Here is a 13,627-nt window from a genome sequence, read left to right as displayed (position 1 = left end):
TCATTGATCCAGAACTAATATACCTGACTGCCTGCTTGCTCAAAGCTGACCAACCACTTAGGAAGACGTATGGCAGCACCAGATGAGCCCTTTCTATCTTCACTATGGTGAAAAAGATCAAGTTACTCACATTGGAAATAACCACAAAGGACAGTGAAGAACAAATAGCAAATTCCATAATATTATATTGAAGGAACATAGCCCAAGTTGCAATGTAGGTCATCACCATACTGATCTGTGAGTTTGAGAAACAGCTCCTTTAAAAAATGTATTAAACAAAGGAGGGAGGAGGAGGAGACTGTGTACAGCAGAGACACCCTTGCACCCAGACACCTTACTTTAAATCTGCAGGCCAGGTCCTGATTTAACCTGGAGTTTCACCTGTCACTACAAAACTCTGGAAATGTTGTCTTTGCAGATAGGCCAAACACATGAACTGTTTTCAGTGAAGTCAGTATTTTTCCATATCTGCTATTGTAACTCTGCTGGCAAGCTGGGAGTAGCAAATCCTCCCTTATCTCCCTCCTCTCTAAGAGCATCTCTCTGTTTAAGTACCAGCTAACTTAGATCATACACGATCCCCCTTGGACAGTGGGCAGAGAGGGGGGTGTAAGCAGCAAACCACAGAAGGAGGTGGACTGTCATGCACAAGGAAAGTAGCAGGGATAAAGAGGTGACTAATGAACAGAAGGAGGTGTGTAAAATCCTACTTGGATTGACTCTCTGGAGAACAGCTGCTTCCTTGTAAACATCTTGCTAGCTGTCCAAACAAGAAGTTGAGACACAGAACAATAAAGGAGAGCACCCGGGTAGAAGCGTTGAAGGCATGGGCTCACTCACTGCCCTGCCAATTGCTCCAAGTGGCAGAATTCAAAAGCCAAGGGAACATTAGCTATACATTTAACCCTGCACATGCTGTGTTGCAGCAAACAGCCTGCAGAGATACCCTTCTCCATCTGTGAATTCCTTCCTAGCCCTCCTTTTCCCCCACTATTTCTGACACAACAGCAGAGCACATTTGACAAAGACAAAGAGGAAATATCCTCATCACAGCGAGGAGAAACAGCCACAGGGCCAAGAAATGAAAACACTGAACGTGGCAGCCCAGAAGGCCAAGAAAAGTTCTACCACTATGCTGGCATCAGTAACTTGGAAGCAGAGGGAGTTACACCAGAGAAAGTAAAAGGAGTCTTTTTATTAGTCCTCAGCACAACACAGGCTACACTGGCAGAAGCATTTCCATGCCAATACAACTGTGTCCACACAGGACACTTGCCAGTACTGCAAGGTAGCTGTGGAGTGGGGAAGGAAACCAGCACAACTATGCCAGTAAACATTCCTAAGGCAGGTTGGTCACAGAGAACAGCTACCTGCACTGCACAACAGCAAGCAGAGACGTGCACCACTTTGTCTGCTTCTTGATGTTTAAGGGGATCAAACGCACATGTGCACAGTCACAAATGTGCCCTATAAACCCTGTCCCCAAAATGCCACACAAGTGTTACAAGAGTACATTAAGATCACATGCATTTCTCTAGGACAGGAGGGGTCACTGCAAGGAAGGCAATAAGATAGTAGGACCCAGTAAGTGACAATAAGGGAACCCTACATCCTGAGCCTATAGTCCAGTTTTCTACAGTTCCATGTCCATTTCTGACTAACCTATGTTGACTTTTAGACATTCTAGTCAATAGAAACTGCGTGTATCCTAGGAAATTAAATAGCCTATTTCTACTCAAAACAACCTGCAGCAGCACGAAAAAGGTAGGCACAATGACACTCTCATAGTCAGAAATGACAACAAAGAATTCCACATTCTAGAAATAGTCCACAAGTTCACACAAAAGACCTGGTGCAGTCAGATTTATTTTACCTTTTTATTTCTTCAGGGGCATTTTGTTGTAGTCATGTACAAACAGCCAGAAAAAAAGACACACTAGCAAGGGCTGCTCAAGAATAAACATTCTGTCATTACAAGAAGGGAAGAGAAGAGTGCAAGATGTGCAAATCAAAATCCCTCTGAGCCTAAAGGAAGGCAGCTGGCTTGTTACATCAAAGTCCAAACCAATCAGGAACTCCACCTCGTCTGGGGTCACCCTCCTCCTTCTGCTTCTCTTTCTCCATATATTTATCCCTGAAGTCATCGAAAGAGCGCGTTTCTGTGTCTTGTTCTTTCTCTGGAAATAGGTTGGGAAACTGAAAGGTTTGTCCTTGGCCCTAAAGAGAAAACAAATGGTCAGAGAGACATTCCAGCCTTTCTGCAGTAGCTATGATCTTAGGGTGAGACACCACCCTGAATTTTCAGCTAGTGCAGAATTGTACCGTGTGACCTCCCAAAATCTCTTTCCACCCACGTCCCCAAGATACATGTACGTCCCTTCTCCTCAAAAGCTAACTTTCAGCCTCTCCTCCTGTGTGCTACTTAAGATACTAACATCTTGGGTTTTTTTAACAGATGAATGATCAGGAGATGGACATCTCTTCAAAGACTTTGAATCAACTCAGAGATGTTGTGTGAGTCACACAGTAAAAGCAAGATGAGCAAAACAAGTGATTTTGTTAAAGTACTACCACCAGGGAAATACACAGTGGAGCAGGCATTCATTATGTTAACACTCAGGATATGAGTAGTGGTTGTAGCTGTTTAGATCTCAGCTAAGGATAAGAGAGAGCACTCCTAGCAGCTGTTATTGGAGGGTGTAATGTGGGAATACAGAATAACAGATAGCAGAGGTCTCTTATCAACAGACATAAAGACTATGGTGTAAAACAATTACAGTGGAAACAATCTGTCTAATATATCACTAATGAGATTAAAGTGATTACATCTGCATCAGTCATTCTGCCTAACAGACAAGTCATCTTAGTGAAACATCATCATCAGATCTGTCTCCCACTTGGAAAATAAACATTTGCTTGGTCTCTGGTTTTTATCTAACAGCAGGAAACCATTTTTCTGTGGAAATGTACTATCCCATTAACATTACCTACTTATTTTTAGTGGTGTTTGCTCTAAGCACAACTTCATTAAACTCAACAATATCAGCCCTTCCATTCTGTATGGGACTCTGCATAATAAAACTTTTAACTGGCCACCCATAACCCTAAAATTACTCTCCAAAACACTTAGAAACATTACAATACATTAACTTCTTTGGCAGCATTCTGCATACAGAAATCTCAAGAAAAGCATTTAACTGCTTCAGATGAAAACAGGTGGGTTTGGCTTTTTTTCAGATGAGCCAGTCTTTAAATTTATGCAGTAAATACATCCAAACAAGAGGCTCAGTTATGAAATGGTTCCATAAAGGACATGAAAGGAGCATTCCCCAACATACCTACTCTTCATTCTGGGATCAGAAATATGACATAAATAAATCCAACAGAACCATCACCACGCCCCTGACCCAGCTGAATATCTGCTATGTTTTATTTAATCATATACACTCGACCTGGCAAATAACAGGTGTGAAAAAATCTAAACCTCATATGCTTTGGAGAGAAAAAAGCATGTGTTATCCCAGATGAGATTACCCAGACTGGAATCTACAAAATACCAACTCTACCCAGCAATGCTCCAGTTGTTTTTGTACTGCATACTTCTTGGGGGTTTCCTAAGAGCCTGACCATACTACAAAAACAACAAGGGAGCTGCTGTGTACATTGCTTTTTCCTTGATTTTAGCCTGGATAAGCTCAACTGGAACATATCAAGGTTGTCCTTTCCACTGGTGTACACTCTTGGGGTTTCAGTTCTTTTGTACCTTTAAATTACCAACAGGTATCCTCATAAAAGCTGTCCTTTGACAGCTAAAGCACAGTCCCATTTCATGGCACAGAAATTGGCCTTACCAGGGTCCTTGGGCAAGCCCAAAAATGCAGCCTACTGCACCTCTTCCTGTACTAGGATCAGCAACAAGCACCCTTGAGGCCAAGCACTGCCCAGGATTTTAGCACACTGAAACATTTGGAAAGGAATTTGCTAGTATTACAAAAAATTGCTGTGTTTTAACTGTGCTGTGGGCAGGTCACTCAGCCCTGCAGGACCTACAGAACAGACAGGGCCCACACTACAGACCTGTCTGCCCTGGAGAGGAAGCCATTTTAGTTAAACAAGTCAGAAAACAACTCAGGCTGACATGGTAGGCACACCACCTCCACTGAAAATCTGAGAACTATTTATACTGGTAACAGTGTAGTAAGGGACTGTTCTTGTTATGCAGCTCTTTCCTTCTGGTATGCTTCCAGGACCAATGCATTTCCCTTATTGGAGAATGAAGGAAAGCTGTCCCTAAAGCATACTAACAACATCCACAGTAATTCACTAAGCATTGCAAAACTGTTATTATTTTAAAAAGAGGAAAGAAAATAAAAAAGATACACACAGAGGCTGTAGCAAAACCAGGAAAAAAAGACACACACAGAGGCTGTAGCAAAACCAGGAAAAAAAGACACACACAGAGGCTGTAGCAAAACCAGACAAACCTTTAAGCTGTTTATCAAAGTGCTCACAGTTCCCATTTCAAGGCCAGTGGAAGTCAAATATTGAGCTGAAAATGTCAATCTGTATCTGGAGTCTTTTAATAAATCAAAATCAGCACAGACTAGTTGGCTCTTTCCAGCTCTTGTTTTGTGAAGAAATTCTGATTTTGGCTGGCAGCCAAACACGATTTGAAACAGCCAAGACATTACACCCTGAGAACTGAAGGTTGATAAATCTTAAGTAACAATACTCTGCAGTAATACTGCACTGTAAGGCTCTGGAGTGATGAAAGCTGTATGAAAAATAGCTGTTGTGCATGCTCAGTAGCTAGTTTTCAGAAGAAGCTTGTATCTTGGGTATTTCAAAATTTTAAGAATACCAAAAGGCATCAACTTACATAAAGGATTGTGAGTCTGTCCAGGCATATTTACACTCAATGCATCTTCCACATAATGCCAGAGGCTACTGAGGTTCAAGCTCATATGCCACCTCCTTAAAAAAAAGCCTACCAAAGGGACAGAGGGATTGTCACTCCTTTACACAGTGTTGCTTTTCCTTAAACAACTTCTTTGCAAAAGCTTTTCCTTCTATACAGCAACCATCTGACAACCATATGATAAATGCACCCTCAATGAAATCCTCGCTGGAATAAAGCAGGCAATTGTTACCAAGTTCATCAGGGTTTATCTGGTTTACAAATTGCTAGAACATGGAGTGCTGGCATTTCCAACCGGAAAGGAAGATTCTGCCTTACTTGAAAATCTTGCATTTGTCCATAGTTTTACTTTTTGCAAGCTATTTATCCCTTTAATTGCTGAATTACTGAAATTACCATAAGCTGAAGTAACCTTTAAAAAGGCTAGAACTTGCTTCTGCTTTAGAACTTTTGCCAGCATAATTACCTTAGCTAGAAGCACAGAGAAAAGGGGAGAAGATAACACTACCTTTCTACTCAACACAGCTGCGCTAAAAGAAAATCCCGTGAAAAAGACAGACACTGAAAAAAAAGTAATTTTGCATGGAACTGAGTGGTGCACTGACAGCAAAAGATCTTTTTCACCAATGTGAAGTGATCCCCTGATACTCTGGAATTTGTCAGGGTAAGCTCTACCACCATGTGTTCACCTCACTCTCAAGTGAAGCCTTACGATACTATTAAAAAAAGGAACAAAAAGCCCCAAACAAAGCAAGTCAGAGGTGACACCCAACACATAAAAAAGTAAAGGCAACATGATGATTTTATACATTGTTGTTCTCAGTTTGGGGTTTTCCCAGAGACCTTCCTTTTTCCTACAGATTCTGAGGCTATGCACAAGTGAAATGGGTGGTCTCACAAGTGAGAGTGTTCAGATAAAAGAAACGGGACCCATTAAACTGCTACTCCTCTAATCCTCAATTCAGCATTACCCAAAAATAAAAGTGAATTATATACAAGGCCTAATGAGGATTCCTTTGCTAAATGCTAGTAATATCCTTCACAAAAAAAGTGACCTAAGCATCAAACATGTATTTTCCCTTTAGATTTCAAGCCTTTGTCCTAAGAAAGGGTGAAAACACACCTTGTTCTTGGAGTCTGTCTAAGGAGTTATCACAGCAGTGGTACATATTGCCTCCGTTCATTTTAATGAGAGGTTAAGTGACCATAATTAAGCCTGTGAAGTCAAGTGCTGGCCTTTCCACTGCCGAGCCTCACGTCAGAAAACTGCTGGAAGGATTACCCAGCATAAATTGACTTATACTTCTCTGACCTTTGAGTCCCCTGAAAAGTTTAGAAATGGAAGATCAGCACAGATATTACTGTGCAGCAATGATGCAGCAAACACTGATCATGTAAACAACTGTGAGATCTTCTGGTTATTTGGGTAATTGAAGCACTTACTACTGTCCTTCAGAATTAACAGAAAAGTGATGTTTATTGTATCATTAACTACAAAAATGTTGGACTCCCAAAAGCACGGGATGCAGTCCAGCAGTAGCAGCAAATGCAGTTAAGTTTAATAATCCAGGGCATTTGAACAATTCTCCTACTACTGCAGTGGTAACACTGATGCTAAAACGTATGGCAAAACAGCACAGAAAGCAACTTCCAAAATCCACTCAGGAACAACACTGCATATGATCATCCCAGTTTCCTCTGAATTCAAAAGAAAACTGCTGTCACATCTGATGTGCAAATAGGCTAACTACTGTGAGTGTGCAGGATACTCTAAACGGGGGTTGAGGAGAAAGTATTTGCAAAAACGTTCCCACCGGTGCCATCATTCAAGCAGCTAAATAGGTGTTAGTCCTAACGCTGACAAGGTCAGCCTCCTTTTTACAGCCATCTCCACTCCATTTCTCAAAACAGGTTTAATTAAAAATAGGTCTGGATTCCAGAGGCTTGTCTACAGTTGTGCTCCCACGGGTACTAACACCTGTTAAGCTAAACCAGTGAGAACACTGAAGGAGGAGAAGGAGGGGATGTTGTTGTTTTTTTTTAATTTCCCTGATGTTAAGGCAACTGCAAAGTTTCCCACTGGCTTTCTTTTCTTCTATTTTTTTTTTTAATTTTCATTATAACAATTATAGCTATATTGGAGTAAGTAGAAAGGCTGCTGTATTACACATATTTTATCTAGTTTGCAAAGATATAAAACTTGGGTTTAATTTAAAGAATAGAACAGTGTAGAAAAGTAGCATTTGATAACACAGGGCCATAAGTCTCTAACTTAAACCTTTCTCACCACAATCCAAAAGGGGAAAAAAGGCAAGCAGGCTCTGGAATGGCAAGATATTGTTGTTCCACAGCCTTCTATGATTTGAGGTATTTTTTTAGTGTGAAAATATTATGCTTGGACAGATCACTTATTTGTCCAGTTACCGCCTGAGAATAAAGTAAACAGCTCTGAATCTCCAAGAAATAGTATTTGGAAAAGAAAGGACAACAATGCTTGCACGTAGAACAGCTGGGGCACTAGTCTGACACCTAAGGGCATGTTGACTATGACTTCATACACCTTCCACCTTTGAGACACTCGCAGTAAGTCAAAGGATGTGTGTGTTGCACTGGGACACATAAGGTGATGGTTTGTGAAGCAGAGAAACATAACTGCTCATGAGAATGAACTCAATTTCATTCAGGTAAACTGCACCACAGCTGCAAAGCCACACTGGAAAGAGCAATACTTCCACCTAGTGGGCAACAGAAAGATCAACCCAAGAGCTTCCAAAAACACATTTGTATTTTTCCAGTCATAAGCAGTTTTAACTTGAAACTGGATTAATGAGAGAAAACACAGCTGGTAAAAATGGTGGGAAAGCCCAGCTACTCTGAGTCATGGCAGATGCAAACTAATTCTCATGAAAATAAGGATTTTACAGTGGTTACCAAAGACTTTCCTAAATTAGGCAGATAGTAACAATGGACTGCATGGGGCCTGTAATGGCCTGATCACACCATGAATGAGAACGAAGGCAAACCCTTTAGATTCAGAAATGACACTGGGTTTCTGGCTTCACCCACTGTTTCAAGCTGGTGTGAACACAGAGCTGGGAGCTCATTGTCTGAGACATCAGAGCTAGTGATGAAAAGCAACAAACAGAAGTAAAAAGAGAAAGGGGGAGGAATAAAGAAACCTAAATGTTAATAAAATTAACAGACCACAACAACAATAGGAAATAAAACAGACCAAAGAGACCAGGAATGAGGTGAGGAAAAAACACAGACATCAAGCTTCACAGGCAAGAGTTTAGTGAACAGTCAGGATTCCCTCCCTTGACATGAAAAACACCACAAAAAGTGTCCCCTGTCCCTGTTCATGGAAGAGATGGAAAACATGGCATTCCTTAAGAATTTATTATGGTAACTACAGCGTAAGGCAATAAGGGACTCTTGCTGTCCCATGTACCATGAGAGCCCAGCCACAGTGCAACAGGGCTCTGTGCATTGCTCAGAAGACAAAATGGGAGGCTGGAGAACAACCAAACTACTCCTGTGCACCTGCCTCCAATTCAAGCTAGTTTAGGTAAATCTCCACACCTGGGCTGACCAACACTTAAGGTTATGGCAATTATTCTAGGTTGAGAGGCTGAATGTGAAATAAACACACAAAGGCACTGCCTTAAACCTCTTAGTGCAAGAGAGCAGCAGCATTCTGCTTCCCACTCCCTCCCCCTGAGTATCTATGGGTTGCACACTACCTCCTTCTCACCTCAGCAGACACAGGACACAAGACTGCATGACAGTGAAACAGAATTAGAACTACAGTTCACTAGAAACCCCTGTCTGCCTCAGGGTTGGGAAACAAGTTTCTAAAAGCAAGGAAGTCACTAGCAGGAGGCTGTGGCAATGGAAAGTGCCTGCAACTACCTTCTAAAAGGAACAACACTCAGGGAAAGCAATTTGTGAGATACAACATCATCAGTTCAAGCATTCACTTCCTTATCATGCAGTTCTGCTCTCCAGCAAACAAAAACCTAGCACAATCCAGGAGGGAGAATCTGCTCACCAAAGCAAACTATTCCTTGAAAAAAGGAATGTGTGTTTTAGCCACAGTGATGTAAAATCCTCAGAGATGAGGTTGCCTTTAACTTCAGCAAAGTAAAGCAAAGTAACTCCTCATCTAAATATAACTGTTACTTTTTAGTAACACTGCACTTTACACTATTCTCCTAAATTAGGTAAGGGCAGTCTCAAAGAACACTCATCCTCACTTTTCTTTCTATTCCCCTTCCCAGAAGCGGCTTAGAAAAAAACTTCTAAGGATATTTAAATGTTGAAATATTAAAAATCAGATTTCCCATTGTTTGTGCCTCTTGAGTTTGACCCCAAGTCTATATGAAATCTTAGCCAGTCTTTAGGGTCAGAGAGTGCTCCTCCAACACTGAATCCTTGTTCCAAGACAGAGTTAATTTAACAGTGACATTATGTTGCCAACTGCAATTTGGAGCTTATGGTTTTACAACCATAAATACCATCCCTTTAATGATGTCATTTTGGTATGTGAAGAGGTTTTCTGTCACTGGTTGCACTGCTTTTTTGCATAAAGACAGGTAAGCCTGACAGAAGTTTAAACTATAAATTGGTCCTGTTATGAAAGAAATTTACAAGAACATGAAGCTCCTTTTCCACTGGGCAACCAATGTATGTTTCAGAGTCCGGTTCAGCCACAAAGCAAGCTTGTTTAGACATGACTAAAGGCTCTCCAAGGAATAAGCCTTAGTCCTCTCTGAAATTCAAAGACCTTTAATAAGAAGTTCCCTACCCTCACAATATATTCTTTCACTTACTGGACATTTCAGCAATCAACCACACAAGTGGTGAACCTTCCAGCACACAGAGTACAGGGTCAGCATGAAACTCTCTGGCAAAGCAGCGCCCTATGACATCAGTCCACAACCTACAGACAGACCTCAAACCAACACGGGACTTGTTTTGTTTGAATTTAATCTTTAGAGCAAGTAATTTAAATCTTTTTACATTCTGGAATGTGTTAAAAGAAACCTTCACTGTCAGAGGACTGGCAGAAATATTCAGCCAACCAGGACAACTCCCTGGCCATTACTTTCAGCTGGCTGGTTAACAGTGCCCTCCTCTTTCCTCACAAGTGTCCAAGTTAACTCAACTCACCAGCTGTACATAGGCGACCTTGTAATCTGGCTTCTTCACTCTCTGATTCCTGTGATTCCTCTTGTTGTTTGCACCTGCAGGAATGAAGAGAACCCCACCTTTTACTTCCCAGGACTTCTAAACTCTCCAAAGCAAGGCCAAGCTGAAGGAGGGAGTTGGCTATCTCTGATTTATTGTTAGGAGGAATACTCTTCCTTCACTACCAATTATTAAAGGGTACTGGAACTGGTGGACACTGCTCTCCTCATTTACAGGCAGGGAAAGAAGGCAACACCAGCCTGCTGCCACTGCGCCCTCACACACAAAGCCTGCAAAGAAGCAAGGAGAAAAGTCTCCCCAGGAGGGGCCAGGGGTGACAAACTGCTCTCCCAACACCCACAGCTTCAGGAAGACAAGGAGAAAATTACCACTAAGTAGCCCTAAACTTGACAATTTTTTGTATTCAGCTGATGAGCTGGATCTATTGTTTATACACCAGGATATTATATTCCACATCCAAACAAACTAAAGCACCTCAACTGAAGTGGGAAGTACAACTCACCCCTTCATGTTAGACAGACATTAGAGCTCAGATTATTAGGAGCTCTAACCCTCTTTAATCCCTGACTATATACCACCACCTAAAATTAGCAGAGGGGGGCAAAATGGTTATAAGGACAAGCATGGCTATTTTTCAGTGCTGTTTGGAACTACATGTGTTTGGTATTTATGACTTAATTCAATTCTGGTTTTCACACAAGCATATTACAGATTATACTTCCAGGGTTTTTCCTTCCTTTGTAAGTTAAAGAGTTTTACAACCTTATTTTGAAGCTTCTTCTTTTATCCTTCATTTTTCACTACTAAAGGTCTTTTTTCCTATTCCTTTTAAAATCATCCTTTATCTTACCATCATAAACAGACAATTCCTTTCATAGAGTCACTACAAGAAAAATGAAAAACCCAGCCCTCAAAGATGTCCTAACCAATAAGTCACTCTCCACCCAATAATTACACTGCCTGGTAATCAAAAATGTAAATAAACATGAAAAAAAAAAAAAAAGAAAAATATTTTTGACTGCATCCAAACTGCAGTCAGAGAAGCTCTGGGGAAGGAAGCATTCATATGTAAAGGTGACATTATCTAAATTGATCTTATTTCAATTGGAGATGAGTCCCTCTGCCTCCAAGTCAGAATTCAGCATAGGTCAAACTAGGAATGTTTTTTCTTTTTTTCTTGGGTTGGTTTTTTTTTTTTTTTGTTGGGCTTTTGGTGGACATTTGAGTGTTTTTTGTTGTTGTTGCTGTTTCTAGGTGTTGGACAGGAGAGAAATACCACAAATGGCAACATTCCAGTCTGTAGCAGAAATTTGGTAACAACAGGTGATAAAAACATTTAAGTTTGTCAAGACGTTTTTCTGGCATTATCTACTGGTTCAACAGAGCATTTTCTTTACTCTACAAACTTTGCCTTTTGTTAGACCATAGTACCTTCTGTGTGTGCATGCAAGCGAATCTCAGCTCATTTTTAAAATGAAGGCTACAGCTGAATTTAAGTTTAATTACTACTTGCATTAAAACACATGAAGCAGTTCCTTCTGAAGGGAGACACCCACTGGTCTTCAAGGAGAAACAGTAGTAACTACAAAAGTACAAGCTACAATAACTGCCGGGATGATCAGCCTTTTTAAAGTCAGATTTTTCTTTTTAGAGTGAAACTTACATCATCATTTAATCACAGCATTCAAATATGAAGTGATGCATGTTTATTTGAAGGGATGAATAAATATGTATGCTACAAGACATCACCAGCTAAGCACCTGGAACCACTGCAACCAAAGTCTGCTGAAATCTAACAGATCTTTTGAAAGGTAAAAGTCTGCTCTGGCTGCACAGGGATGCTGTATTCATCCCTTTGCATTACTCAACTGCACTTACCATACTGTATCCTGGTTCTCACAGCAGCTACTGGCACATTGTATATTCTTTCAAGGTAATTCCTGATATCCAATTTTGTCATTCTAGGCAATGAAAAAACATTTTGGGGAAAGAAAGAAAAAAAGTGTAAATGTTGAAACAAAATAAACTAGAGACTGGTTGATACTGAGGAAAAAATATTTCTTCTTGCTTTAACCAAGACAGATTTATGACATGAAAGTGTAAACTCAACCTAGACCTCACACTGCTACAGCGATTTATGATCCATAAACTGTAACAACTGTCAAATATTTATCCTCTGTAGCCTCAACATTCAAAATGCCAGGTATATTCTGTGTTCAGCAGGCTTGCTCACTGCCCAACCTGAGACAACTTTCTTTACTCTGAGTAGGAGCTGCTGATCTTACCAGAACCTGCCACAGTCTAATGGGCTCTAATGCGTGCCAGCAAACTGGTCGGGCTGAAAGAGTCCTGACAAATAACTGCATACCACCTTGCTTACTCTGGATCAAATTCTAGGCACTTCCTTCTCCCGAAGCCCGTCCCTGGGAAGGCTGAGCCTCACTCACACTGGGGGAGAGAAGCCACGCAAAGCTCCTCATTAAATCAGTGCCCTCTGCAGGGTCTGCCCGCTGCAGGAGCCCCTTCCCTCCCTGCCGCGGCACTCGGCCCCCCGGCCCTGAGCCCTCAGGCAGCTGCCGTGCCCGCACTCACTCCATGGAGACGCGGAACTGCACGGTGTCCTCGGGCTGCGGCACGCCGGGCCGCACCGCCAGCATGAAGAAGTTGGGACGGAAGATCCGCAGCTGCGGGCCGCCCCTCTGGAACAGCGGGTACCTGCGGGAACACGCCGCCGCTCACTGACCGGCCTGCCCCCCCACCCCGTGCCCCGAATGAGCCCCCCCGGTCCCCATCCCGCCCCACCGCCGCCCGTCCCGTCCCGTTCGCCCCGCTCGGCTCACACGGCCCTCCTGGCGCCCGCCGCCATGGCCGAGCCCCGCGCAAGCAGCCGCGCCAGAGCGGCTCCGGCGGGGCGGCGGCGCCCCCTGGTGGCGCGGAGGAGCGCGGCAGGACCTCGGCCGGGCCGGGGCCGCGGGGCCTGTGGTGGGGCCGCTGTGCCCAACCCGGCCCGGCCCGGCCCAGCCCGGCCCTGCGCAGGCCGGAAGATGAGGAGGGGTCTGAGGCATCTCTCTTAAGAGGAGAGACTGCAGGAGCTGGGGCTGTTTAGTCTGGAGAAGAGAAGACTCGGAGAGGATCTCGTTATCGCGTACAAATATCTCAAAGGCGGGTGCCTGGAGGACGATGCCAGACTTTTCAGGGCTGCCCAGCGATGGCACAAGGAGCAATGGCCGTAAACTGAAACACGAGCATTTCCACCTCAACGCGAGGAGGAATATTTTCACACTGAGAGTGGCAGAGCCCTGGAGCAGCTGGCCAGAGGAGAATGTAGGATCTCACTGCCTGGAGATACTGAAGCCCACCTGGACACATTCCTGTGCCACCTGCTCTGGGTGGCACTGCCATAGCAGGGGGGTTGGACTGAACAATCTCCAGAGGTCCCTTCCAACCCCAACAGTTCTGTGATTATGCAAAAATCTTATCTCTCTGGGACTCTGCAGT

General features: G+C 42.9%; 1 protein-coding gene across 1 annotated transcript; it reads right to left on the bottom strand.

The window, feature by feature from the left end:
- Positions 1-1,848: 1,848 nt before the first annotated feature.
- MRPL23 (mitochondrial ribosomal protein L23) lies at positions 1,849-13,080 on the bottom strand. The gene is made up of 5 exons (XM_064715257.1): positions 12,970-13,080; positions 12,722-12,844; positions 12,008-12,090; positions 10,091-10,164; positions 1,849-2,217 (listed from the first exon to the last, which is right to left on the bottom strand). Exons 1-5 carry the CDS (start codon positions 12,993-12,995, stop codon positions 2,053-2,055), a joined length of 471 nt encoding a protein of 156 aa, XP_064571327.1. The 5' UTR covers positions 12,996-13,080; the 3' UTR covers positions 1,849-2,052.
- Between the last annotated feature and the right edge of the window lie 547 nt (positions 13,081-13,627).

This window comes from Zonotrichia leucophrys, chromosome 5 (genome assembly GCF_028769735.1).
Source record: "Zonotrichia leucophrys gambelii isolate GWCS_2022_RI chromosome 5, RI_Zleu_2.0, whole genome shotgun sequence".
In the NCBI taxonomy this organism is placed as follows: Eukaryota; Metazoa; Chordata; class Aves; order Passeriformes; family Passerellidae; genus Zonotrichia; species Zonotrichia leucophrys.
This window is presented reverse-complemented; position numbering and strand designations above follow the sequence as displayed.

Excerpts from the sequence above, each read along its gene's own strand:
- MRPL23 (XM_064715257.1), bottom strand. The coding sequence starts at position 12,995 with ATGGCGGCGGGCGCCAGGAGGGCCGT. Across the intron at positions 12,091-12,721 it reads CAGTTCCGCGTCTCCATGGA|AATGACAAAATTGGATATCA; the intron begins GTGAGTGCGGGC and ends TTCATTGCCTAG. Across the intron at positions 2,218-10,090 it reads AGGTCGCCTATGTACAGCTG|GGCCAAGGACAAACCTTTCA; the intron begins GTGAGTTGAGTT and ends TTTTCTCTTTAG.